The 25,965-nt window shown below is 38.9% G+C and overlaps 6 protein-coding genes across 8 annotated transcripts; all 6 read left to right on the top strand.

The window, feature by feature from the left end:
* Positions 1-11: 11 nt before the first annotated feature.
* LOC114522588 (methylmalonyl-CoA epimerase, mitochondrial-like) lies at positions 12-1,458 on the top strand. The gene is made up of 7 exons (XM_028543321.1): positions 12-228; positions 331-397; positions 503-558; positions 658-717; positions 830-916; positions 999-1,070; positions 1,198-1,458. Exons 1-7 carry the CDS (start codon positions 82-84, stop codon positions 1,276-1,278), a joined length of 570 nt encoding a protein of 189 aa, XP_028399122.1. The 5' UTR covers positions 12-81; the 3' UTR covers positions 1,279-1,458.
* Positions 1,459-3,052: 1,594 nt separating this feature from the next.
* LOC114522689 (lamin-B1-like) lies at positions 3,053-9,361 on the top strand. Its single transcript, XM_028543430.1, has 10 exons — positions 3,053-3,619; positions 5,312-5,594; positions 5,889-6,068; positions 6,324-6,449; positions 6,572-6,792; positions 7,128-7,320; positions 7,489-7,596; positions 7,955-8,074; positions 8,726-8,824; positions 8,894-9,361. The coding sequence occupies exons 1-10, from the start codon at positions 3,258-3,260 to the stop codon at positions 8,936-8,938; spliced, it is 1,737 nt and encodes a 578-aa protein (XP_028399231.1). The 5' UTR covers positions 3,053-3,257; the 3' UTR covers positions 8,939-9,361.
* Positions 9,362-9,443: 82 nt separating this feature from the next.
* On the top strand, positions 9,444-11,824 carry LOC114522686 (myogenesis-regulating glycosidase-like). The gene has a single exon (XM_028543425.1). The coding sequence runs from the start codon at positions 9,528-9,530 to the stop codon at positions 11,565-11,567; it is 2,040 nt and encodes a 679-aa protein (XP_028399226.1). The 5' UTR covers positions 9,444-9,527; the 3' UTR covers positions 11,568-11,824.
* A 102-nt stretch (positions 11,825-11,926) lies between these two features.
* On the top strand, positions 11,927-13,934 carry LOC114522688 (myogenesis-regulating glycosidase-like). The gene has a single exon (XM_028543429.1). It carries the CDS (start codon positions 11,940-11,942, stop codon positions 13,830-13,832), a length of 1,893 nt encoding a protein of 630 aa, XP_028399230.1. The 5' UTR covers positions 11,927-11,939; the 3' UTR covers positions 13,833-13,934.
* Positions 13,935-14,111: 177 nt separating this feature from the next.
* On the top strand, positions 14,112-16,495 carry LOC114522685 (myogenesis-regulating glycosidase-like). The gene has a single exon (XM_028543424.1). It carries the CDS (start codon positions 14,266-14,268, stop codon positions 16,351-16,353), a length of 2,088 nt encoding a protein of 695 aa, XP_028399225.1. The 5' UTR covers positions 14,112-14,265; the 3' UTR covers positions 16,354-16,495.
* LOC114522687 (tripartite motif-containing protein 45-like) lies at positions 16,487-25,938 on the top strand. 3 transcript variants are annotated; one of them, XM_028543427.1, is made up of 5 exons: positions 16,487-17,302; positions 18,743-18,929; positions 19,291-20,216; positions 24,810-25,222; positions 25,417-25,938. In XM_028543427.1, exons 1-5 carry the CDS (start codon positions 17,253-17,255, stop codon positions 25,779-25,781), a joined length of 1,941 nt encoding a protein of 646 aa, XP_028399228.1. In that variant the 5' UTR covers positions 16,487-17,252; the 3' UTR covers positions 25,782-25,938. The 3 variants fall into 3 exon arrangements, with proteins under 3 accessions (XP_028399228.1, XP_028399227.1, XP_028399229.1); XM_028543426.1 differs by lacking the exons at positions 24,810-25,222; positions 25,417-25,938 and adding an exon at positions 20,795-21,749 and having other exon boundaries at positions 19,291-20,629; XM_028543428.1 differs by lacking the exons at positions 16,487-17,302; positions 18,743-18,929; positions 19,291-20,216 and adding exons at positions 21,172-21,755; positions 23,216-23,423 and having other exon boundaries at positions 23,893-25,222.
* Positions 25,939-25,965: the final 27 nt, after the last annotated feature.

Raw genomic sequence — 25,965 nt, 5'->3', positions numbered from 1 at the left:
AACTCAGTGATATACAACAGTAATTTGCATAATTTGCATACTTCCATTTCTCCCCCCTCCTGTAAATTCTACACTACACCAATGCGCATGTGCAGAGAAGGTGAACGACAGCAAACGTGCGAAAATTCACGATGCATTGAGCAAGGAGTGAGAGAAATCATGGCTTTCAGGTTTTTGCGAACAACAAAGCTGTTGAAGACGTTTGCTGTTTCATCTTTGAATAAACGGGTAAGCCTTTGAGCATCGAGTAGATATATTGTGTAAATTATAATGATTTGTCGAGGTATCAAGCAATCATTCTATTGATGTATATTTTGTTTTATTTCGCAGAATCTAAGTGATGATATATGGAAATTAGGGAAGTTAAATCATGTCGCTATTGCAGTTAATAATCTTGGTAAGTCAAATACGTACACTTTACATAGGAAGTGTCAACAATCTTGCAATTCTGGTTTGTAGTTTAGAAAGCATTGCTCTGAACATTGATTATATAATTTTACAGAAAGTGCGACAAAATTTTATAAAGATGTGCTTGGAGCAACTGTCAGTGAAAGACAAGTACTGTAATATGTATTTTGATCATTAACATGCATATGAAAATGAATTGATGATCATGACTTTCAGTGGCATATGATTGACAATTTGACATATTTTTAGGCCTTACCAGAGCATGGCGTTTATACGGTATTTGTGGAGTTAGGGAACACAAAAATTGAAGTATGCCACTCTTGATGTGTCTATTTTGGTCGGACATATTTGATACATGCATTCATACCAAAATCTATCCAGATTTTAACCAGTTTTAACGTGTTTTTTTCACTATGACCAGCTTCTGCATCCACTGGGTGACCACAGCCCAATTTCATCATTTCTACAAAACAAACATGATGGAGGAATTCATCATATTTGCATTGAGGTTTGTCTGTTATCCAAGCTTGCTATTTTAACAGGCCTTGTCAGAAAGCTATATAGATATGTTAATTTTTTACTTCAACTAGGTGAGCGATATTGATAAGGCTGTTGCTGATCTAAAGTCGAAGAATATTCGACTGCTCAGTCCAGAGCCTAGGGTAGGTATTTAAGCCTGTCTCTACTCTCTAGTTTCAATTGATTTCAGAGGATTATTTGAAGAGAGTAGAATGAAGTCTTTGGCATCAGAAGTTGTGAAATGATTCACCTAAACTCTTGTCTTGTCAGATTGGTGCTCATGGAAAACCAGTGATGTTTTTACACCCAAAAGATTGCGATGGGGTCTTGGTTGAGTTGGAACAGGAGTAATCATAACAATTATGGAAAAAGTACTTCAAAACAAGGCTTGTCTTGGCTTGAAATGGACGTCAACAATGATGAAAAATGGCGTAAATATTGTTTTAAAAATTCAGGGGTCGAAAGCTTAGAAATAAATACATTTCATGGTGATACAATCACAAGTATGGAATTTTCGTGTTTATTTTGTTCGATAAACCGAAGCAGAATGCATGAAAGTACATACATTTAACCGTCTTTCTCGTGAAAACGCAATTTATTTCTCGTGAAAACGCAATTGAGCGAAGTCATGTGACGTCTTCCCTCGTGACGTAGTATTGCGTGCGTCATCTTTGCGCAAGCTCGTTTTGAGAGCGTTCTTAATTTAATTAGAGTAATGACGTGATGAATTAAACTGCGATGCGATTCGTCCGTTTCATATTCACTGGCAGTTACGATTGTGACAAAGTTCTTCATTGGATCGCTAATAATCGTTGTCCAATCAAATCGCGGAGAAGAAAATGGGGGTTATCTCGTTGGAGATACATGAGACAGGGTGAGATGCGATGTGAAATTTTTGTCCGACCTTAGGTTATAAATGGGAGGGGGGATTTTCAGCTGTGGCAGGTGAAAAAGCGCTGACAGCTGTCATACTAAAATTGATTAGATCATATTAGATCAAGTGCGCCTTTCAGCTGATTGATCACGTATGCCGGATACTAAAATGCTCCTCCAATCTAGAAGCTTTTTTGCTCAGGCCCACATCGAAGAGTAAAAAGCTCTTTGTCAGAACCCTGTCAGAACCGAGTTTGTTATTTCAAGGCGTATAATAATTAATAAATTATCGAAACAACTCCACAAAGAAACCAGCATCACATCTTTGTTGCAATCAAAATTATACCACTAGACTGTCTGGATTTCTTATTTAAACCACCAGGAATGCTTTACGCGCTATTTTCGATCATTGAAATATTTGCAAAGGCAAACTAGTAAAAACTATAATATTCGTCGATGACAACAACAGCAGTGGAGATCGATAAATCTCAAAAAAAAAAAAGCCTACCAAAGTTGCTTTTCGTTTTCAAAGTGACGTTTAGTTTCTTTTTGTGTATTTGTTTTTCAATTAAGCCATTCCCGCTTATTTGGGGAGCTGCTTTTCACGAATATTCTGGCTCCAAGAGTCTCAATATTGCACTAAGCTCTGTAATAAAAATTAAACTGCTTCGGTAAATAAGTTTATTACATACGTTTTGCGTGGGTTGGTGGCAATTTTTGTAACAGCACGTATGGTCTTAGTATTGTCCGGTGAGCATTAAGAACAACAGGTTGCCGTTTATGCACAATAAAGGGGCCATCTTCCAATTTCCTTACATATTATAAATCTTCATTATCAATCCTAATTTTAGATCTGTGTAACGCCATGTAGAAGTCATGGAAACCTTTTGTAAGCCTTCTTCAAACAAAACATTAGAAGGTCTAGAAGAAATTATATTGCATGAATTGAGGCTCGGGCCTTAGTTTAGTTCAAATTTAAAGATGCAATAGTAATTTTAAGTAAAGTAAAATAAAAAAAAGGTTTGCAGGGGGCAAAAGGCTACAAGTTGTCAACATTTTTTGTTGCAAAATTTTTGTAAAAATATTGTATCAATTTGTCTTTCCAATGCAAGTTGCATTCTAAATATTGGCAAATACCATTTACGGGAATTTTGAAATACTTAAATGTATTTATACTTGACGAAAACCTGCCCTCTGGGGCGCATCTTTATATGTCATGATCAGGTAGTATAAAGTGAAATAGTGATATGTACCGTTCTAGGCTTGTCACCTCGTCCAATAGGAAGGCAGGATTTTTACCGTTCTAGAACGTGATTGGTCAATATTATATATGCCAAATACAGAAGCACTTGCCGCGCTATTGAGCATAAGTTTCCGGCGACAGTTGGGTATCAACTTTCAACTAGTGCAAGTTTATTTTCTTGATTTTATCGTTGTTTTACTCAACTATTTTAGCAATGGCGACCGCTACGCTTCCCAACAACAACACGCCGGGAAATAAGAAGTCCAAAAACGCCAGTTTTACTTCGCCAACGAAAATTTCGAGGATGCAAGAACGAGATGAACTGGGTCATTTGAACAACCGATTATCGGTGTATATCGAACGAGTAAAGAATTTAGAGGCTGAAAATGCGAGCTTATCGGCCGAAATTGAAACGACAAAAGTCCGTACAGAGAACGAGGTGAATAACATGAAAAACATGTTTGAGAATGAACTAAACGATGCTCGAAAAATGCTCGATGAGACGTCTATGGAAAAGGCTCGAATTCAACTCGAGAGCGGACGAAACGCAAGCATTGTTGCTGAATACAAAGTAAAGTAAGTAAAATGGCTTTATTTGAAAGTTCTTGATTTACGTTATCTTGTTTTAAACGTTGTCTACGAAGTGTGTTTTGTAATGAAATAAGTAAATATACATTTGAGCGTGTATTTAGTCTCGCAAGCACGTGCAATAACATGAACGACGTTCTAGTTCCTTCCATAAAAACACCTTGAAACCACGATTCCTTCGTCGGGGCCTCATTTTGTTGTGGTTGCTTGCAAATACAGACATTATTCTGAGTAAACAAGTCCTGTATCGATGGTTTGATGAGAGATATCCCGAAATTTCGTAGTTTTTTGTGCAGTTACGTGCAGCATATATTATAAACATTCAGCCATTTCTTTTACATTTGTCTCTGTCACGATATTTAACACATTGATTATGAATACCGATCAACATACGGACACAAGGAGGGCAAAAATGTGCGATCAAACAGTTTATTTGCAATAAACTCGGCTTTATGAATGAATTAAGACTCGCAGCAGTTTTGAATAAGACTCGCAGCAGTTTTAAGACGTTAGTCAAGCCAAAGAAATTTATAATATCAAATCTGTTGAATGCGGACAGATGACACCCGCACACCGGAGCTTTATCGAGTTATTAAACGATGTTATTTTAAGATTCCGTGACCTGTTTGCCACTGTCGTTACAGAGGGCGTGAAATCAAACCGTCAATGATCATTTAGGCCGATGCTTTTATTGTAAATATTGCTAATAAATGTGCTGAAGTTACAAAAGATAATTGGATTTAGTTTAATGGCGAAATATTTCAAGCATACTAATAAAAATCCAATATATGGTAACACGTTTTGGGCCTGGCATGCCGTATTGGTTGTCAAAAATGCGAGCAATTTACAGGAAATGAAGTCAATATGTGGATGGTTAAAAGCGAAATATCATATTCATATGTTTGCAAACATATTTGATGCAATTGAGTGGTTAGTTTTACATATTACTGTGTTCTGCAGACATAACCAGCTGAGCATTGTTTTGAACAAAGCAGATACACTCAGTTCTTAAGGTGTTTACTATAATGAAACCTCTAGAATGTATGTGGTTTTCAGCAAACAAATGCAATTGACTGACCAGGTGTAAAAAACCTAGCCACACCTTTTCATTAAAGCAAAGTGTGAATATCATCTCAGACCATAGATCATTCCAGAAAATACTTCTGCTAATAAAAGTCTTTGTTGCAAATGTGAAATGTCTATACCCACTACCTAAGATCAAATTAATTTTCGCTAACAAATACAACTCATTTCACTAACTTCGACCTGGGTATTTTGGAATTTGTTGTGAAGTTCATCAGTTTGTAAGAATATTTATGGTAGGTATATAACCTCTCCAAGTTGGTAAAATGTTTTTTTACTTTTAAGGCCCTGTTACACAGTGCAATTTTTCTTGCAACTTGCAATGCGGTTCTACTTTTAAGAGATGAATATTTAGGAACAACGAAAGTTTTGTGTTTATTACACTTCATGCAATTTTCTTCTGCAAGACTCTTCACTAATTTACATCTCTTAGAAGTAGAATTGCATTGCAAGTTGCAAGAAAAATTGCACTGTGTAACAGGGCTTTTATTCTCATGAACTTTTAAACTTTAAAATGGATTTTTTAAGTTTAATGTCTGAGAAATATACATATTATTGAAGACTGTTCAAGATCTTGAAATATAAACCCATCTCTAGGTATGATGATACTTCAAAGAAACTCAACACTTGTGAGGAAAATCTCCAGATTACCGAGTCGAAACTTTCACAAAATGAGAAGATTTTGGAGAAAACCATTCGAGACAAACGGAGGATGGAAGGTGACATTGATGTCTTGGAAAAAGAAAATTTTGCATTGAAAGAAGCTGTCGAGACATCGAAGTGCAGTCTTGAGGAGGAAATACTTCTGAGAGTTGATATCGAACATCAACTCCAGTCAACAAAAGAAGAGATGAATTTCAAACAGCAAATGTTTAATAAGGTAGGCTGGAATGTCTGCTTGTTCTCTGACAAATAAAATTGAATACTTCCTGCAAGAATTTTAACTGAGTTTTAAGGTTTTGACAATCTATTAGCTTCTGGCATGCTAAAGTAAAGTAATAGTTCACCCCTTGCAAGAATACTGTCCATTGCTGTCCATTACTAGCTTTGTCTAGGTTATCTGTAGTTAACCCTGCTGGCTGTGAAAGTAAACACTAGAAAATATACATCCCTATCGGAGAATAAGTTTGGTAAAGGTTTGATAAAGCACTAATCGTAAAAAATGGTTTCACAGGAGTTACAAGAAATGCGCAACCAGATTCAACATGTTGAAAAACAAAAAGTGAGGATTGAAAGTGACTATAAGTCGAAATATGAGGGAATAATGACAGAGAAACTGCAAGAATTACGAGACATCTATGATGAAGAGAACGAGAAACTCACAAATGATGTTCAGACACTCTATTTGGCCAAGGTAAGGAATTTATTTTCCAATTATCTTTTGAAGATACAGAAATAAAAGGAAACTTCCACCAAGATCGGGAAGTGGGAAAATTCCACCAGCCAAAGTGGAAAACTTAGGGCAGAACATTGTTTTTTCTGCCATTTTTCAATGGTAGAAAAAACGTGCGAATTTTAACACCCAAACCTAGACTCCAAATCTTCTTCACTGAACCTTAAACCTTGGCATAAACCAGCTTAGTGAGTCTCATCTTTGATTTTATTTAAGTATGAAGATTTGAAAGACCAGGCGAGAGAAGACGCAAGCAAACTTGCCGAAGCAAGAGACAACAACAGAGATCTCACAAACAAGTTGGAAGATTTACGAGCTGAACATACAGTCGCTATTTCCAAGGTAAGCGAGATTGGTTACGGGTAAATAGCTATATCATCTCAAGGCGTTGTTTTTAACGGTCGATTCTCTCTCGAAACCGGGAAAAACTGGTCTGATGTGTGTATTTAATCGTTATTCCAAAGGTCGAGTCTCTACAGAAACGATTAAAAGAGTTGGAAGAGCTGCTGGATGATCAGCAGCGACGAGCGAATGACACCATAAACTTGCGAGATGATGAGATCCGGGAACTTCGTGAAAACATGGAGGAACAACTTGGTGAATATGAAAATTTGATGGGAGTTAAAGTCGCCTTAGATATGGAACTTGCCGCGTATCGAAAACTATTGGAAGGAGAGGAAGTGAGGTAAACTTGCCCGCTATCTCATGCCACTTTGTAGGAAAGCTGGATAGCGCTATCCACCGGATAGTCTTTTTCAGTTTTCAATCGCTCTAAAATTGCTCGTTGTTCTCCGTGACTTTGATTAAACCTTAGTATTCTTAAATTGGGGACCCTCTTTAGCAATGATTAGCTTTAAAACTATAATTTTATTACTTTTCAAGTATTTTTACCACGGTTAAAAAAAGTTAGCGTCCGGGGGATAGCGCTATCCGGCCTTCGTGCAACGTGTCCCAAATGTTGTGCGATCGTGTGTTTACAAATATGGCGAGTATTTTAACAAGTGTTTAATGTTTCACCAGGCTAAATATCACTCCCCCGCCCTCCCCCGTATTTGGCGACAAGTACAAAGCAAAGAGACCCAGCAAGAGGCCTCGAACTGAAGATTTGCAAGCGACAACGACAAGCACCACTACAGCTGCGTCTGGCAATATTCAGATCATCGAGGCCGATAATCAAGGAAAATTTGTAAGGCTTTTCAACAGCGGGACTAAGGTGAGTTGCTCATATCATCAAGGGCCCCCGGAGGATTGGGGGGGGGAGCTAAATCATAGATGGGAAGACACCTCCGTTGTGAATCCGCAATTCGAAGCTAGTTGGGCACACTGTATTTCTTCAGAAACACAATATTCTCACTAATTGTTCCACTTCCGCTAATTTTAGGAAGAACTTATGGGAGGATGGATCGTGTCAAGAATGATCGATGATCAAGAACCTATTAGTTATAAATTCACACCAAAATTTGTCCTGAGAGGCGGGCAGTCAGTGACGGTAGGTATTCATAAACCGTGGCATATTGATCAGGGGCCAGTTGTTCGAAAGGCGTTCAGCTTAAACCAAATTATCTATTTATTGAACAACTCAGGTGAAATATTTCGATGTAAATATAGTTTAATTGTCAATGGAAGTACACATTAAATGCATAAGATTGCAGGTTCAGTCATTCACATGATGTATGAGAGTATTTTTAAACTTTGGCTTATTCACCGTTTAAGCTAAACGCCTTTTGAACGACCGATCCCAGTAAACTAACTTTATCCGTACTGGAGTTCCATGAGTTCTGCTTTCCTTCCTAGACGCTCAGTCAGAGTTATCGTGTTTATTCAGTGATTTATTTTGTTCTTCACAGATTTGGGCCAACCAGGGTGGTGGCCAGCACAAACCGCCAACAGATCTTGTATTCAGACAACAGTCATCGTGGGGAACTGGTAAGGGGGTTAAGACCACGATCACGGACACAGAAGGAAAGGTGTGTAATTCCTTGTTTCAATTCGCTGACGAATACCAACAGTTGCATGACTTCGAAATCAGATTACTGGCGTCTGTTGTTGGATTAAAAGATTACCAAGAGTTTTTATAATAAATTACAGTTTTAAGTTACAAGAATTTCCGTGTACAGTTATAAGGAGTAAATAATTTTTAAATCGAGTTCTGAGTGAAAAGTTCTAAATTATAAATTAAGTTTCACAGTTTTATATTAAGTTGAAATGGTTGAAAACTTTCATTGTACTTCTAATTTTTCGGCGAGATTCTGACCATGTGAATGGTATTTGAATAGAACGTGGCAAACATTAGCAAGATGCATTGTCAAGCACTAATATTCATCATTAACATATCGCTAAAGTGAAAATCGACTTGACACACTTGATGTCTTAAGCCTAGTTTTAATCTATTTAAAATTCCATCTCTATAATGCATGGATTAATTGGACAGGCGGTGTTGTATTTGAGATGCATATATTTACTTTTCATTTGGATTCATTTAACCTTCATTTACACAGGGGTACAATCGTCTACATTTGTTAAACACGGGTACAATTAGGAATACAGCATACTGCAGTGTGATTTCAAATGAATACTGTGTTTGTCAAGTTATAAGACAATATTTTTTTGTCTTGCAGGAAGTAGCTAGTTTGTTGGAAGAAGCAGTTGTAACCACATTCGATGATCCCGATTCAGGGGCGAACGATTCCGTTACCACACGACGTCGAACGAAATTGGTAAGTCAATGTTTTAGACTTCTTGTGAGAAAACTGTTGTAATTGTAATTTACCTCTCTTTTGCTTCAGATGCGTGCTGGCGGGGCGAACGATGAAAAATGTGTAATTTCGTAGTGAAAGACTTGGACATATTATTCTGTTGTATATGGCGTAGGCGCCATCGTCAGTTGTGTTCAGAATAAGCCACATTACTTAACATGTTAGACGGATGTAAATAACAAACTATGTATTCAAATTGCATTTGCCTTAATTAACTCAGAAACGAGAGCGTTGCTAACAACGTTAACCCTAAATATATCTCTTAATCCGTTATAATCCATTACATCAAAGATTCATCGTGAAAAACTAAGAAAATCAAGGGGCTACGCATGACTGTTGAATCCTGATCATAATCCTGAGATAAAACTTAATCCTTTAGAGTTTGTTGTTGGGTAAGGATTAGAGTCAGGTTTCAGGGATTAAACCTAAAGATTATACTCGTGGATTCTGGACATGAATGGCATAACTACTGTGTAATCAGAGGTCTAATAACGTTACAAATCTATCATAGCCTGTGTAGTAATTTGACAGATTTGTAACACGTTATGTGTTGTTAAAGAACACCTGTGTAACTGTGGTATAACACAGATAATGTATTTAGGTCAGTGAGTTAATGTCAATCACATGATTGATACAAAACAACACGTGACATTTCAAAACAAAAATGGCTTCGAAGAAGAAGGAGTTTGACGAAATACAGCTGGTATCGAAACTAAGTTTTTCAGGCACGAAAGCAGACAAAAGCCGGTTTATTTTTAAACTAGTGGGGCTTGCACTTATACTGTTTGTAATTGGTGTCATTTTGTGTGTTCTGATCGTAACTAATTATGGCGAACGCAACACACCACAGGCCCGTTGTGGTGTTGTCGACTTATTCGACGATGGCAGAAAGAACATCCGTTTGGTTGACCACGAAGATCCATCTTCAATTATTGCTGAAATTGGACTGAACGTGCACGAGAAAATGTACAGTCACCCAATCGAAGGTGGGGTTGAATATATTTGGAGAAACGGCCTTGCACTTGTCGTTCAAGATCAGGGAAATAATTGCACTTCCTTGCACTGGTCAGGATTGACAGACATCGACGACTATCCTATGGACTGTTTTTTTTTGAGTGGTAGAAATTGGTATGGCGGAGCAGAGTTATATCAGCAAGTTTGGCCGTTTGAAAAATCCGTCATGGAAATGGCAGCGTATTATCCGCAGGACACGATTAATGCCTATTACAAGAAACTGAACGCATTTGGTCCAATATTAGGGAGGTACTGGGTTAATTCACAAGGGATTGCCATTGTTGTTGACCAACTCTCGCCGCTGGTTGTTGGTATAAACATGGAGAAACAGCCTGATAAACTGTGTCTTAGCATTGACCCAAATCAGTATCCAAAAACAAGTGTACCACCTACGCTGAACTATACAGTTTGCAAGGGTGATAATGTCAAGACCACTCATCAAGCAATGGCCCAAAAGTATTTCAAGAAATTGACAAGTGGAATTGATTTGAAAATGATGGAAGATCCAGTGTGGTCAACCTGGGTGAAATATCATGCTGCAGTGAACCAGAAAGATGTTGAAGAGTTTGTTGATCAAATTGTTGCAAATAACTTTAAGTGTAGTCAACTTGAAATTGACAACAACTACACAACAAAATATGGCGATTTGGATTTTGATCCAGTCAAATTTCCGACACCAAAAGATATGATTGAGAAGATCCATAGAGCAGGTTGCCGTGTTACGACGTGGGTTCATCCGTTTGCTGAAATGACATCGAAGGCATATGCGGAGGGACGTGAATTGGGCATGTTTGTTCTGGGAGGAGATGATAGGACCCCTGGGTTAGTAATGTGGTGGGAAGGTATCGCAGCTGCGATTGATGTGACGAAACCCAGCGCTTATGATTGGTTCCTAAATCGACTAAAAGAATTTCAAAAGGATTACACCATTGATTCCTTCAAATTTGATGCTGGTTCTGTATCATACCTACCATTCCAGTATAATTTGAATGGTAGTAAAATACCATCGGATTACTCTGTACAATATGCAAAACTTGCTTCGGATATTAATAACATAGTTGAAGTTCGTGTCGCTGACCATAGCCAGGACTTGTCCGTGTTTGTGAGGTTCCTTGACAGAGATCCTGCCTGGGATAGTGCAATGGGCCTACAATCTGTCATTCCAACTGTGTTGACATTTGGAATTCTTGGTTATCCCTTCATTTTACCAGATATGATTGGTGGAAATGGTGATCCTGACAAAGAATTGTTCATACGATGGATGCAGCTCAATGCTTTTCTTCCATCAATGCAGTTCTCCCATGCCCCTTGGGATTTTGACAATGAAACTATTGCCATTGCTCATAATGTCATGAACATTCGAGCAAGCATCATGCCAACCTTGCGTGAAGGCATGGAAAATGCGGTTCAGACAGGTGACCCAATCATTCGCCCTTTATGGTGGATTGCTCCGAATGATCCACTCGCCCTTACTGTTGACCAGCAGTTTATGGTGACGGATGTATATCTTGTTGCCCCAGTTGTGACCCAAGGTGCGCAAGGCCATAATGTGTATTTACCCAAGGGTGTCTGGATAGAAGAGTTTGGTAACAGAGCTACACATAACATGGCAGAAGGTGGTATAGTTACCTATAACAACACTGCACTAGGTGATGTGTACTACTTTAAAAACATTGCCACTCAACAGTAATCTGAACTGAAAGTTCCCTATGTATAAAGATTATTTTATAACCAGTTTTTAAAACAAAGGAATCACAAACAATTTTTTCAGTATTAAGGTATAATGAACTAATGAACTAATGAACTAATGAAAACTTTTGATACTGTCAAAAACGTAGAAGTAATTCAATCTTCAAACTAATTATCTCTGTATGTGTGACGTCACTCTTATGACGTAATCTAAAATAGAGTAATCTCAAGTATTGCGTAATATTATTGTTGGGGACTGGGAAAGCTCGGCCACATATTTTTGTGAACTTCAGAATTCAGAAAATAATTGCTACTTTTTTTACAAATTTGCAACTTTGAGAAGTTTCGTACATTCGTTTTATTTTCCTGCGAAATGCGTTCATTTTACCAACGGAACAAATCAACAGCATTGCTCGTGATTTTCTTTATAGCATTGCTGTTTATTTTAACGTCAATTCGTCGCAAACGCAGCCTGAGGAAGCCATGGAGTAAGGACGATCGAGGCTTGTTTCGATTCGACCCAAGAACAAGAGAAATACAAGTTCGAAATTTGAAAGGTGATACGATTCTTGAAGGTAATCTGGGTATAAATATCGACTTGACTTATTCAAATCCAGAGGAAAGCAAAAAGGACGGCCTGCATTACGTTTGGGGTGGGAATATTATGCAAAGCATAATCAAAGGGGATAAAAACTGTATAACGGTTGATTGGGATAGCATAACCGATGAACCTTTTACACCAATGGACTGTTTCAATTTGGGTAACTTTTACTGGTATGGGGGTGGACAACTGAATATACCCAACTGGCCTTTGAATAAGGCTGATCTACACATGTCCCCATTTTATGCGAAAGTTTACAAGGATATGGGTAATCAACATTTTACATCTGTTATTGAACCTTATTGGCTGAGCTCTAGTGGTGTTGCAATTTTTGTCGATGAAATTGTACCACTTCATGTTAGCATAAACGAGAAGGGGAATGGGAAATTATGTCTGAAAGCGGATACCGAGGGTTATCCAGGCCATCCAAAACCTGTACACCTGAAGTACCGAATGTGCTTTGGAAATAGTTTAAAATCAACCCATCAGTTTGTTAGTTCAAAATATTTTGATAAACCATCCGAGTCGTTAAGTAGCTCAATAACAAGGTATCCAATTTGCGCACTCAAATCACCAAACCAAGTTAAACTAACGAGGTTCTTTAGATCTATAGTCATTCGTCAATTCTCTTGTGGACACATTGATTTGGGCTTGCAGCAAGGTTTGGAGTTCAACAAACAAGACTTTCCTAATGCGAAAAGTCTCATAAAAGAGATCCAGGCTCGTAAATTAAGAGTCATGGCCACAGTTGATTCAATTTTCAGCAAGAAACAACATGTACCTGAAGAGTTCTTGATGAAGAGCAACTGGCAGACGCATTCGGTCGATTTGACTACAATGAAAGCGAGGAACTGGTTCAGTGAAAACGTTGAAAAATTTCAAAAGAAATTTAACATCGAAACAATCAGATTCTGTTGTGGAAACCTGGAGTTTCCTGTTACAGAATATAAATTAAATGGGAGAAATCCAGGTTTGTTTGTGCAGAATTATGCCAAAGTGGCAGCAAGCATAAGCAAAAGTACAGATATCAAAGTGGGTTATAAAACCCAGTCTCTCCCTTTGGTAATAAAGATTGCAGACCGTTCACCGAGTTGGGATAAAGATTTCGGTTTAAGGTCTATAATACCAATGGTGTTAAGTATTGGAATAATTGGTTATCCATATGTAACCATTGGACCAATTGGTGGCAAGTCAATAGAGTCTTCAAAAACTGATAAAGAGCTGTACATTAGATGGATGCAGCTCAGCGTCTTTTTCCCAGTCATGGAATTTGTTACGTATCCATGGGAACTTGATGATAGCGAGACAGTCCAGGCGTCTGCAGATATACTGGATATCCGGTATATGCTGTGGGATAATATTGTAAGCATTGCTAAGGAATCTGCAGATACAGGTGCTCCTGTTGTTCGACCAATGTGGTGGCTGGCTCCCAATGATCCAGTGACGCATCATCTGGGCGCACAATTTATGCTGGGTGATATTTACCTAATTGCCCCAGTCTTGTGGCCTCAAGCTAAACAGCATGAAGTGTATCTCCCCAAAGGTGTGTGGAGGGAAATGTTTGGGAAGGGAATCAAACATGAACTCGAGGTCGGACAATGGATCAACTTCTATGTTAACTTAAAAACTGTAGTTTACTTTGAATGTCTTATTTGTAAGCAATAAAATAATGTTTGCAAGTACAAGTTGTAAATAATGGTTGTGTGGATTTAGATAATTAGATATTTTACAATACTATAGTTATTTAATATGCACAGGTGTATAAATATATAAATTTGTATAAAAAACTCTAATTCATGTAGTCGTAGCAGCATTCTTTGTGTTACATAATAACATTCCAATATTTTTTCCGGGGGGTGTCACGAAGAGGCCTAGTTTTGTTACGCTCGAATAGCTTTGCAAAATCCTACACAAATAATTCTCGCTTGAGTTTCTTTCTCTTTAGCTGATCCCATTTCGGTAGTACGTAGTAGCGTAAATTCCTCATCCATCAAGATTTCACAAACAAGGTAAACCCCAAGAATTCTCATCTCATGCAAAGTGTGAGGTGTCTTCCCCCCTCCAAACATCAGACCAGCGCAGTGTTTTTGAAATCAAGATGGCTGTTGCGTTTACGCGAAGCGAAACACCTGGTACAGAAGCGGCGACGTTATTTTACGGCAACGAAAGAGATGCAGACACGCTCTCTATCAAGGATGATGGAATACGAACAACAGAGGGCAGAAATCGAGCTTTGTTTGCTTGGGAAACCCGTTCCCTTGTAAGAAGACGAATTTTGCAAGTTGTTATTGGTATCCTTGGCGTTATACTGATTGTATTAATTATATTGGCTTTTAAATTAAGAGTTTCAGATAGCAAACACGACAATAACGTCTCCTACTTTGGTACAGCAAGGTTCAGTCTTAAAGACAAACAGATCGATTTTAAAAATGCGACCGATCAATATGCGCTTACTGCCCAAGTCGGCCTAAAAATGACTTCAAACTTAACACAAACACACAGCAAGTCTAAATACGTCGCACCTGATGGAGTGTCTTTGACGTTGACACAAGAATCAAATCTCACGTTTGCTGTGAATTGGACGAGTTCTTCTAATAAACCTATCGTGTTTATGGATTGTTTTGTTTTGGCCGGGTCCCATTGGTACGGTGGTGCTGAACTTTACTGGCAGAAATGGCCGATGGAAAAGGTGCAAGTTAACATGATGCAATATGTCCCTCAAAGCCTTCCTGCTTCCCATAAAGAATCCAAAGCAACCTTTGGTCCTGTATTGGAACGATATTGGCTCAGTTCTAATGGAATTGCAATTATAGTTGACAAATCTGTACCGCTGCACGTTAGCATCAATGAAAACAACAATGGAATGTTGTGTTTAAAATCTGACCCGACAGGTTACCTTCAACCGGTAGTATCCTATCTTGCATACAGAGTTCTATCTGGATATAACCTCAGAGACTTGCATTTGAGGGTGATTAGGAAGTTCCTAGGTAAGCCTAGTGTTGTTCCAAACGAGGCCCTGATTAAGAAACCCTCGTGGATAATTAGCAGCGAATCTGATAATATATCAAAGGATATTGCAGATTTGGAGGGTAAGATTCTGAAGTCTTATTCATGTGGAAATGTGGTCATCAGTGGTAAAAATTGGGAACAATTTAATTCTAGAGTGGAAAGAAAGGAGATTAATGAACTAAGATTTAGTAAATTGCATTGTAATGTGTCAATGAATGTTAACCCCTACCTCCAAATTACTTCAAAGATGTTCTCAGAAGCTGCCGAGAAGGGCAATCTTCTAAACGATTGTGGAGGAGAAGTCCCAGGCCTCATCAAATGGAGAAACTCACTCTCGGCTTGCATTGACCTGTTGCAAGAAAATGCCACAAAATGGTTTAAAAGAAAGTTGGTTAACTTGACTAAGAACAATGGCATTGATTCATTTGGCTTTTATGGAGGGGATGTCAGCCATCTACCTTCTTGTTATAATTTTCACAATACGTCTATGGATCCTGGTCGCTTCTCGATTGAGTATGCAAACTTTGCAGCCAGCATGGCAGGCATAAATGTTCATATTGGTCATCAAACTCAAACACTCCCAATTTTTGTAGGAATGAAGAGTAAAGAACCAACTTGGGATGGTTTAAGGACTTTGATCCCAACTCTGTTGACCTTTGGCATCATGGGATACCCTTATGTTTTGCCATCAGTGATTGGTGGTCTCCATGGTGATGTGGACAAGGAACTTTACATTCGTTGGATGCAAGTTAGCATGTTCCTTCCGAGTGTACAGTTTGACAGGGCACCATGGGATATTGGCTTCAACCAGTCATCACAAATCATCAAGAATCTGTTTAAAAAGCGAAAAGATTTATCCCCTGTCATAATGGATGCTTTTAAAAATGTCACCCTGACTGGCGCGCCTATCATTCGCCCACTATGGTGGGTTGCGCCGACAGATCCGGATGCCTTGAAGAATGACTCACAGTTCATGTTGGGAGATACCTACCTTGTTGCACCCGTGTTGGAAAGTAAAAAGACTACAATGTCTGTTTATTTACCAGCTGGCTGTTGGAAAGCACAGTTTAACAGTTACAATGTATTTGGTAAAAAGAATATTGGAATATCAGTGAACGTTGATGTTAGTAGTTGGGACACTCTGGTCTACTATAAACGCTTGGAACTGTGTAAATAGAAACAGCGAGAATTTTTGCAAAATCAATTTAAATTTAGAACCAAATAATAGGTAGCTTAAGTTGTGTTCACATGATCCAATTCACTTCTGGTGGATGGAATGAAGTAGGTTATTGATAAAGCAGTACTGTGTTGGTTTAGGTTGATTTGCTGCCCATATACATTGCAAGTCAACAGACTATAAAACATCCATCAGAAGTGAATTGGATCCGTCAAAATTGGATCTTGTGAACAAGCCTTTACATGAGATTTTTTACCCTGACACTAATTTGTGGAACAATGACTAATGAAAATGGTTTGATTAACTTTGTTATAATTCCATACAACGAATTGTTGGTGTTTAATCACTTTGTATTTTATATAGAGAAATCATTACGTTCGTGATGTCGTGTTTTATGCCTGGTTGTCATCACTCTGGCTCATTGTCGGATGTGAAAATTTCCGACAGACAAAATATTTTATGCTTCGTTGTCCACCGACAATAAAAATTTCTGTCTGTCTGCTAGTGATGAAAACCACGCGTTAATTTATTATTCAATCCTGCTCGAAATTTGTAAGGAAATAAATTCTTGGAATTTGAAAACTAACTGCTGCCAAGTTTATGAAGATTCTAACAGCCCCAGAGCGCAGTATGGCTCGCAAAAAATCAGACACTTTAACAAAACAACATAGTAATAAGTCAGTATCTTCTCGTAACGGCATCGAGGGAGAAAAATCTGATACTAAACGAGATTTGATGACCCGTTAGTTTTACGAAGCTAATAAACGTCGTATATATTCTGCCTTTGACGTCACTAAGAGCAACAGTTAATGTACGAAGAGAGATGATGTATTGCGAGTTGCGACTTGTTCCGATCGATCAGGTCGCAATGATGTAACCGTGACAGCAAAATATGAAATATGGACGCCATCGACACGGAAGGAAAGACCGTATCTAACAGGTTAAACAGGTTAGTTCTGTATGCTTTCTAATAACTTCTGTAATTCGTGATTTTCGCAATATAAGTTGTACAAAAGAATAGGTAAGTTTAGACTATATCCGTCCATCTGAAGTTCCCCCCTCAAATTGATGAATGTTGGATGTAGTGTTGAATATACCCCTACTCAGTCGCACCGCACCGCTGCAGTCATCTTTACCTAAGATATATTGCTATATTCGTAGTGGCTACCCGTGTATGTACGTAATACAATTCAAACTGAGATATATAACTTCATGGTAACACCTTTAAAATGCAGCAACGTGCAAAGTAGACTTTTGTCAGTTTTGTGACTGGCCATAAAAGTAGCTCATCCACACTCGACCACGCATAGGAAGTTGTTACTAATTTTTTGCTAAGAAACAGCTGTTTTCAATAGTGATACCTTATAACTGTTATACAGAATGTAGCTTTATTTTTCTTAGGCGGAAACACAGACGCAGTACTTGCCACTTGGTTTTAATTTGACGCGTTGCTAATGCAATTTGAATGCATCCGTATATAAGTAAATTAGCTTGTAGGTCATTACGTAGGTAAAAGTATCTTCTCATAAAACTAGAATTTATAGGAACGGTCTAAAAGACACAAAAATCTCATGAATGATCCAAGGAGCTTCGAAATTAGTGTTATGCCTCGCAAACTTCGTAACTATCTTGATAAAGGCACTTATAGTTGGATCGCGGAAACTTCGAGGGATTAAATCGCCTATTTTTGGCAGCTGAACTCAGCTAGCTGCTTTGCCACGCACGACAAGAATTTAGGGAAGCTGTCACATTTAACTTAAGACGTAAGTCACGTAGAGAGAGTGCCGATATGTCTTTGTTGAACGGGGAGTGATGAGGTTAGACTACAAGATATAGATAAGGTAATTTGAGTTGTATACATGCTTTCGCTTTGGTAGCTTCCCTCGATTCAACAGCAGTTGCTATTCTGTCGTCAACATCTTACATTTGGTTTCCATCATCGTTATTTATCGCGGAATGTGCTTTGTTTGCAGTAATCAATAGCCCTCCAGGAAATAATGTTGTCCCACACAACTCATAACTGATTGTTTAACAAGCAACGATGCTCTTGCAACATGTACTAGTTCTTCTGCTTCAAGGCTGAAAAGTTAACAGCCATATTTGGAGAGCAACATTGTTCAATCATGTTTTCGCCGACCTTAAAAAAAACCTGTGTGTTTCCATCAATAGTTGTGTTCGTTGCTATAGCCTTTGAATTTCCGCATGTATGTTTGTGAAACTCAGTTTGATTTTTCTGTTATGAAAGTTTTGGCATCTGAATCTAAATGTATAGGCTATATACCAATGTTACATTTAATATTTTACGGTCAACAGAACCTTGTAAGACACACAAACGGGAACCGAACGAATGATCAAAATTCAAAAATTCTGTGCCCCCTCCATATTTTAGAGATAAAAGATTGCCTGTCAGTACCTTGTCAAAATTGGAGGAACTTGTCACATGTGCTGTGTGCTATAAACTGTTGGACAACCCGAAGGTCTTTCCATGTCTTCATTCGTATTGTTATAATTGTATCGTCAGGCTTGCAAAACGTAAACCTGGTTTGGTGTGCCCAGAATGTTGTGTGCCTGTGGAGGTATGTTTTGTAGTTTTCCATCTAGTTTGAACGATAGTTGGTCGGCTTTCGTTTCGGGAGTTTATAAACTGTTGCGTTGAGGTGAATTTAAGTTGCCACTGTAAGTGCAGCCTTCCTTGGCGTGCAAAAGTTCATCAGAATTTTATACGACAAGTGTAAAACAATTCAAAGCCGGTTTAGAGGCTGAGAAGGAAATTGAAACTAGCTTCAGGCGAAGGGTTTCGAGAATTCCTGATGTCTGAACCACTGATGGTCTGAGCCAGTAAACTGGTCCACACTTACAGCTGCTGCTGTTTGCAATATATGATTGCTTTCAAATTAAAAATCATAAAACTTTTGATTCATTTCATTTCTATAACAGATCGGTTACCCACCAGATCTCTCGAAGCTGCCAACCAATTTCTTTGCAAACAACGTTTTGGCGACTTTAAGTTTAGAAGAGAACAGTGAAGCCCCGGACTTAATATGCGACAACTGTGAACTGTCTGAACATCCTGTAGAAAAACGCTGTCAAGATTGCACACGCTTTCTGTGTGCTGACTGCGCCGAATTTCACCAAAGATCCTGTGACACAAGAAGCCATGTCCTTTTATCAAAAGACAAGTTGAAGGACAACAAACCAGCCGAGAACGCGCGAGCTCTGAGGTGCAGTGTCCACCGCAATGAATTGATGAAATTTTACTGTCACACTTGCAAGGTGGCGATTTGTATCAACTGTACTGTTCTTGAACATAAAGAGCACAAGATTAAGTCGGTTGAAGAAAGCGCTGGGAAGGCAAAGGACGAAGTGAAGAAGTTGGTTTGGAAAGTTGAAGAAAGGATGGAAACGATCTCGGCAGGAATCCGAAGGGCAGTTGAGAAAAAGCAAGATATAGAAGACAGAGAAAATGCCTGCAATGTTCAAATTGAAGCCTATTTCGCGCAGCTGCACAAAGAAATTGAAGCACAAAAGTTGAACCTAATGCTGATCTCCGCTTCAGCTGCAGATAACCAAAAGAAGCAGGTCGAAGCGTCAAAGAAACAGCTCGATCTTGCGCTATCAACTTGTCAAAATGGCGTCAATTTTGCTACACACACCTTGGAAAACAGTAGTGACGTGCAACTGTTGGGAATAAAACAGAACATAACATTGCATCTGAGTAATTTGACAGGCATCCAGGACGAAGTCGCATTAAACGTGGGGAATTCAGTTTGCTTGTTGAAGCAGGAAACGCCTATATCTCTGCTCTGTGAACAACTGATCACGAATGTTTGTTCTGTAGAAGAAGTGAAACTGTGTGCCGAAAGATGTGAAGCAAAGTTGACAGATCCGTTGCTGAAAGTTGGAAAGAAGTCCGTTATTATCATAACAAGCAAAGATAGCGACGGTCGTATTATAAGCTCTAGCTGTGGAGATGATCTGGTCGAACCAAACTTCTTTGGCGTGTCGCTTCAAGACATCCTAAACACGGGAAACTCAGATGGAACACACCAGATTTCATTTGTTGTCAAAGAGCTCGGGACGCTTAATTTCGAAGCAAAGATTAACGGCTATTCCGCCCCGGGTTGTTCAGTGAATGCAGACGTGAATTGGGAGATGGACTACAAACATGGCTGTGGCTACTTGCGAATGAGCAATGGGCAGATCGTCAATTGTATGTCAGGAGAGGGTAATGTTGGGAGGTTTTGTTTTAGGTTGGGGGACACACCCATGACCGCAGGTATGATACTGAAAATAACAAACCATTTACTGTCATATTTTGTTTCATTCTTTAATGAACAACTGTATGCTTTCAAAAATTGTGCCACTCTCTAATGACGGTCATCATTTTGAAAGCCATGTGCTATACGATCTTATTGTTCTCATTAACACAACTGAATTATAGGCGTACATCACTGGAAAGTTGAAGTCGGCCATGAAGTACAAGATGTTTCGGAATGCTTCCAAGAGGGGCCTACGATTGAAGTTGGCGTCATTGAAAAAGACGAAGATTATTCCGAAACCCGTGTCACGAATGGAACGATAAAGAAATGGATCTACTCTGGACTTGGGAAAAATATCGCCAATGTCTTCCTAAATCTGGACATGGGGAGAAAGTGTTTGGATATCGAGGTTTTGCCCAGAGGAAGATTTTCGCTCTCAAGAGCATTCTCCCATCGACGAAAGACTTTCAATGTGAATGCAAATTCTGTTCTTCCATTCTTCGCAGTGAATTGCCCGCACTGTAGTCTGACATTTTTTATGATAAACCGATAAACAGATTCTGAATTGATCGCATAATCAGGCTAAATCAGCGCGTATTTCAGCAGATGAGAAAGAAGAAGTATAGTAATAATATATCTCTTTAGCCGGAAAGATGATAATTATAAGATGATAAAAAGTGATATCGAGGGGTAATTTGTGCAAATACATGCCGTTCATTTGCCGGCATCTGGGCTTTTCAAAGAAATTTTGTGAAGCCTTTCCCATACGCAATATTTGCATCTATTGTCTTGGGTTATTTAATGCAATTTCAAAGTTCGCGCGCATCACCGATTGCACTTTAGCGAAGCGAATCAGCCTGTATTGTCTTTTATATAACAATCTTAATTTTATTGATATAACTTTCATTATATTTTGAGATCTCTTGCAGAGTGTTTTATCATTTTGTTGTTCTTAGGAAATCCTTGGTTTCCCTAGTCTACTTACCATAGATATTGTCTTATAGAAAAGACATCGATTTTCATTCATAAATGAAATGATGCGAACGATCTTTTGCCGTCGGAGTGTTTCTTTTCAGGCTTGATTTGGACTATAGCCATTGTGATACAAGGCAGCGGTATTTAGATACGAAGGACACCAAGCTGGTAAGTATGCACGACTTGTTTATAATCCAGCACACAAAAATCTTACGCAAACAGAGATTAAAGATCACCTCCGGCTAATTGATGGAAATAGGTCAAACAAATTATTGTGGTGATGCTTTTTCACAATCATGCTTGCTAAAAACGTTGTTACAACTTGGCTTTATGTGTTGTAAGAAGAATTGTTAAAGCCATTCATGATATATATGACAGCAGGGGCCGGTTGTTCAAAAGCAGGTTAAATTTAACCCTGGGTTAGTGCTAAACCTGGGTTAAAATCCTTAACCCTAGGTTAGCTAAACCTGGGTTAAAACTGTGTTGTTCAAAGCAGGGTTAGCGGTAGGGTTAGTTAACCCAGGGTTAAAATATTTAACCTAAGAATAAATGTATTTTAAGGACTAAATTGGATATAAGAACGTTTTCGATTGGTCAATAAACGAACGTCAAAACTTTACCCGACGAGGATATATTCAGTCGAAAGATTATATGCCGTGAGGGCAGGGTCGCAGGGACGTTGTTTTGAACAGCAATTTCCGTGCATGGAATTTTGGAAAGATTCGAAATGAAAGGCCATTTTGTATAATAAACAATGTCGACGTGAAATAAAATCGAGCAAATTAAAAACAATCTATATTTTACTCACTTTATAATCAAAAGAATCGAATTTTGGCATCCGAAACAAATATTTCGATTAAAATCTTTCAATTTGTACGGTTGTATTCATTTATCGTGTATTGCATTGAAGCGAAGATAAATAAATCAATACATCAGCTGAAACCGAACGAAGTCAAACTTAAATAATTCTTTGCTGTCGAAATTATTCGTAAAACCTTTCAAAAGTGTTTAATTCATGACGAATTATATGTGTTTACGTGTTTCAGCTCCTTATTCGTCCATTTTGAATCGAAGTTAACCCAGGATTAAAAAGTTAACCCACCTAGCTAGCAGGGTTAAGTTTTTTATCAATTTTAACCCAGGGTTAACGCTAACCGAGCTTTGTGCAACGCAAATTAACCAAGGTTTAAAATTTAACCCTGGGTTAGGCATTTTTAACCCTGGGTTAGCGTTAACCGGCTTTTGAACAACCGGCCCCAGAACTGCAGAACGCAGAACGGTGCTAAACCCTGTTTTTTTCCAACATCAACTGGGAGCAACTTGTGCACTATTTGCGTATCAGAACCGCAAACATTAGAGTAATCCCGACTATTGGCGATCAATTTCGCGTTGATGATACGCCCCTGCTCTGTACACACCGAAAAAGTCCCTCTTAGACGTCCAGAGCAATTCAGGAATCGTCTGACTTGTCTGCTTTTAAATCTTTGATTCACGGGTTAAATTATTGTATGCATGGGCTGTTAAATGAAATCAGTAAGATAGCAGTACCAACACCGCCGTCTGGGAATTTTTTAGGCCGGTACGGCGGTACCCTTATGTTCATTAAACTCTTGTCCTGTGAATTTTAGAAAACAAATATTGTTCTCAAGATATATGGCGGAGTGCCCCTCAAAACGTACAAACTTTGAGGAACTTGTCACATGTGCTGTGTGCTATGAACTGTTGGACAACCCAAAAGTCTTTCCATGTCTTCATTCATACTGTTATAAATGTATCGTAAAGCTTTCGAAACGTGAATCTGGCTTGGAATGCCCGGAATGTCTCGCGCCAGTGAAGGTAAGCAGCTCATTAACAATAGCAACATTGCATGGCCACTGTAACGTTTCCAAAAGATCTAAACTTAAGACCTAATTTCAATTTGGTTATAACCAATATATTACCAGCGCTATACATACATGGCCAAGTGACCGATGTGCATGATAGTGTCGGTCAATGTCGTCAACGATCAATCTCTGCATGCGATCCAAGACTGAAGAGACCGATTTGCATACACTATACGTAAAAGAGGTTAATTTACACTATTTCACATCGGAGTGATCGGTCATGTTCACTTGTCGTTACAGCGAAAGGTAACTAAATGGAAACTAGGCGTAAAGCATGATTTTGCCGATAGTGAAAAGGATGTTTTTACTGAGTCGGTAGTTAACTGTGCATTAGTTCTGGGTAGATGAATTCAGTCTACGATCACGCGTTCCAGGTTTATCAGTTTACTTATCGTATACCAACTTTGATTTGTTTCTAACAGCCCGGTCACTTGCTTGATCTTTCCAAGCTGCCAACCAATTTCTTTGCAAACAACGTTTTGGCGACGTTGAGTTTGACCGAAAACAGCGACGCTCCGGCATTAGTTTGTGACAACTGTGGCGATCAGCAACAAACTGTAGAAAAACGCTGTAAAGATTGCTTACAGTTCCTGTGTAATCCCTGCGCCGAATCCCACCAAAGATCCGGGGACACAAGGAGCCATTTCCTTTTATCAAAAGACAAGTTGAAGGACAACAAACCAGCCGAGAACGCGCGAGCTGTGAAGTGCAGTGTCCACCGCAATGAACTGATTAAATTTTACTGTCACACTTGCAAGATGATCATTTGTATAAGCTGTACTGTTCTTGAACATAAAGAGCACAAGATTAAGTCGGTTGAAGAAAGCGCTGGGAAGGCAAAGGACGAAGTGAAGAATCTAGTTAGGAAAGTTGAAAAAAGGATGGAAACGATCTCGGCTGGGATCCAACGGGCAGTTGAGAAAAAAGAAGATATAGAAGACAGAGAAAATGCCTGCAATGTTCAAATTGAAGCCTATTTCGCGCAGCTGCACAAGGAAATTGAAGCACAAAAGTTGAACTTAATGCTGATCTCCGCCTCCGCTTCAGACAACCAGAAGAAGCAGGTCGAAGCATCAAAGAAAGAGCTCGATCTTGCGCTATCAACTTGTCAAAATGGCGTCAATTTTGCTACTCACACCTTGGAAAACAGTAGTGACGTGCAACTGTTGGGAATAAAGCAGAACATAACATTGCATCTGAGTAATTTAATGACAGACATCCAAGACGAAGTCGCACAAAACGTGGGGAATCCAGTTCGCTTATTGATGCAGGAAACGCCTATATCTCTACTCTGTGAACAGCTGATCACTGTAGAAGAAGTGAAAGTGTGTGCCGAAAGATGTGAAGCAAAGTTGACAGATCCGTTGCTGAAAGTTGGAAAGAAATCCGTTATTATTATAACAAGCAAAGATAACGACGGTCGTATTATAAGCTCTAGCTGTGGAGATGATCTGATCGAACCAAACTTCTCTGGCGTATCGCTTCAAAACGTCCAAAACACGGGAAACTCAGATGGCACACACCAGATTTCATTTGTTGTCAAAGAGCTCGGGACGCTTCATTTCGGAGCAAAGATCAACGGCTGTTTGGCCCCGGGTTGTTCAGTGAATGCAGACGTGAATTGGGAGATGGACTACAAACATGGCTGTGGCTACTTGCGAATGAGCAATGGGCAGATTTTCAACTGTATGTCAGGAGAGGGTGATGTTGGAAGGTTTTGTTTTAGGTTGGGGGATACACCCATGACTGCAGGTATGATACTGAAAATAACAAACCATTTACTGTCATATTTTGTTTCATTTTTTAATGGCAAACTGTATGCTTTCAAAACTTGTGCCACTCTCTAATGACGGTCATCATTTTTAAAGCCATGTGCTATACGATCTTATTGTTCTCATTAAGAGTCAATGCTGACTAAAACCTGGTACTTTAACACAAAATTATAGGCGTACATCACTGGAAGGTTGAAGTCGGCCATGAAGTACAAGATGTTGCGGAATGCTTCCAAGAGGGGCCTACGATTGAAGTTGGTGTCATTGAAAAAGACGAAGATTATTCCGAAACCCGTGTCACGAATGGAACGATAAAGAAATGGATCTACTCTGGACCTGGGAAAAGTATTGCCAATGTCTTCCTGAATCTCGACATGGGGAGAAAGTGTTTGGAGGTTTTGCCCAGAGGAAGATTTTCGCTCTCAAAGGCATTCTCCCATCGACGGAAGACTTTCAATGTGAATGCAAATTCTGTTCTTCCATTCTTCTCCGTGAATTGCCCGCACTGTAGTCTGACATTTTTTATGAAGAACCGATAAACAGATTCCGCTTAACCATTCATAATATCAACTGTCTTTTTTTATCTACACTCTGTTAATCAGAAAGGATGGTCATGTTTCATGAACATTCGATTTCGACATACTTAGCAAACGTGAAGAATAAATGGTAACTGTAAAAATACTTTGATAAGTGTATTAAAACGTGTATTAAAAGATAATGTTT

Source organism: Dendronephthya gigantea, unplaced genomic scaffold, assembly GCF_004324835.1.
Source record: "Dendronephthya gigantea isolate DGI-Jeju-01 unplaced genomic scaffold, DenGig_1.0 000023F, whole genome shotgun sequence".
NCBI lineage: Eukaryota > Metazoa > Cnidaria > Anthozoa > Malacalcyonacea > Nephtheidae > Dendronephthya > Dendronephthya gigantea.
The sequence above is the reverse complement of the archived record's forward strand: the minus strand, read 5'-3'. Positions and strand labels throughout refer to the sequence as shown.

Coding starts and splice junctions, on each gene's coding strand:
- LOC114522588 (XM_028543321.1), top strand. CDS start 82: ATGCGCATGTGCAGAGAAGGTGAACGACAGCAAACGTGCGAAAATTCA. Junction 559..657: donor CAACTGTCAGTGAAAGACAA/GTACTGTAATAT, acceptor ACATATTTTTAG/GCCTTACCAGAGCATGGCGT. Junction 917..998: donor TTCATCATATTTGCATTGAG/GTTTGTCTGTTA, acceptor TACTTCAACTAG/GTGAGCGATATTGATAAGGC.
- LOC114522689 (XM_028543430.1), top strand. CDS start 3,258: ATGGCGACCGCTACGCTTCCCAACAACAACACGCCGGGAAATAAGAAG. Junction 3,620..5,311: donor GTTGCTGAATACAAAGTAAA/GTAAGTAAAATG, acceptor ACCCATCTCTAG/GTATGATGATACTTCAAAGA. Junction 8,825..8,893: donor CACGACGTCGAACGAAATTG/GTAAGTCAATGT, acceptor CTTTTGCTTCAG/ATGCGTGCTGGCGGGGCGAA.
- LOC114522686 (XM_028543425.1), top strand. CDS start 9,528: ATGGCTTCGAAGAAGAAGGAGTTTGACGAAATACAGCTGGTATCGAAA.
- LOC114522688 (XM_028543429.1), top strand. CDS start 11,940: ATGCGTTCATTTTACCAACGGAACAAATCAACAGCATTGCTCGTGATT.
- LOC114522685 (XM_028543424.1), top strand. CDS start 14,266: ATGGCTGTTGCGTTTACGCGAAGCGAAACACCTGGTACAGAAGCGGCG.
- LOC114522687 (XM_028543426.1), top strand. CDS start 17,253: ATGGACGCCATCGACACGGAAGGAAAGACCGTATCTAACAGGTTAAAC. Junction 17,303..18,742: donor GTATCTAACAGGTTAAACAG/GTTAGTTCTGTA, acceptor TCCATATTTTAG/AGATAAAAGATTGCCTGTCA. Junction 18,930..19,290: donor AATGTTGTGTGCCTGTGGAG/GTATGTTTTGTA, acceptor TTTCTATAACAG/ATCGGTTACCCACCAGATCT.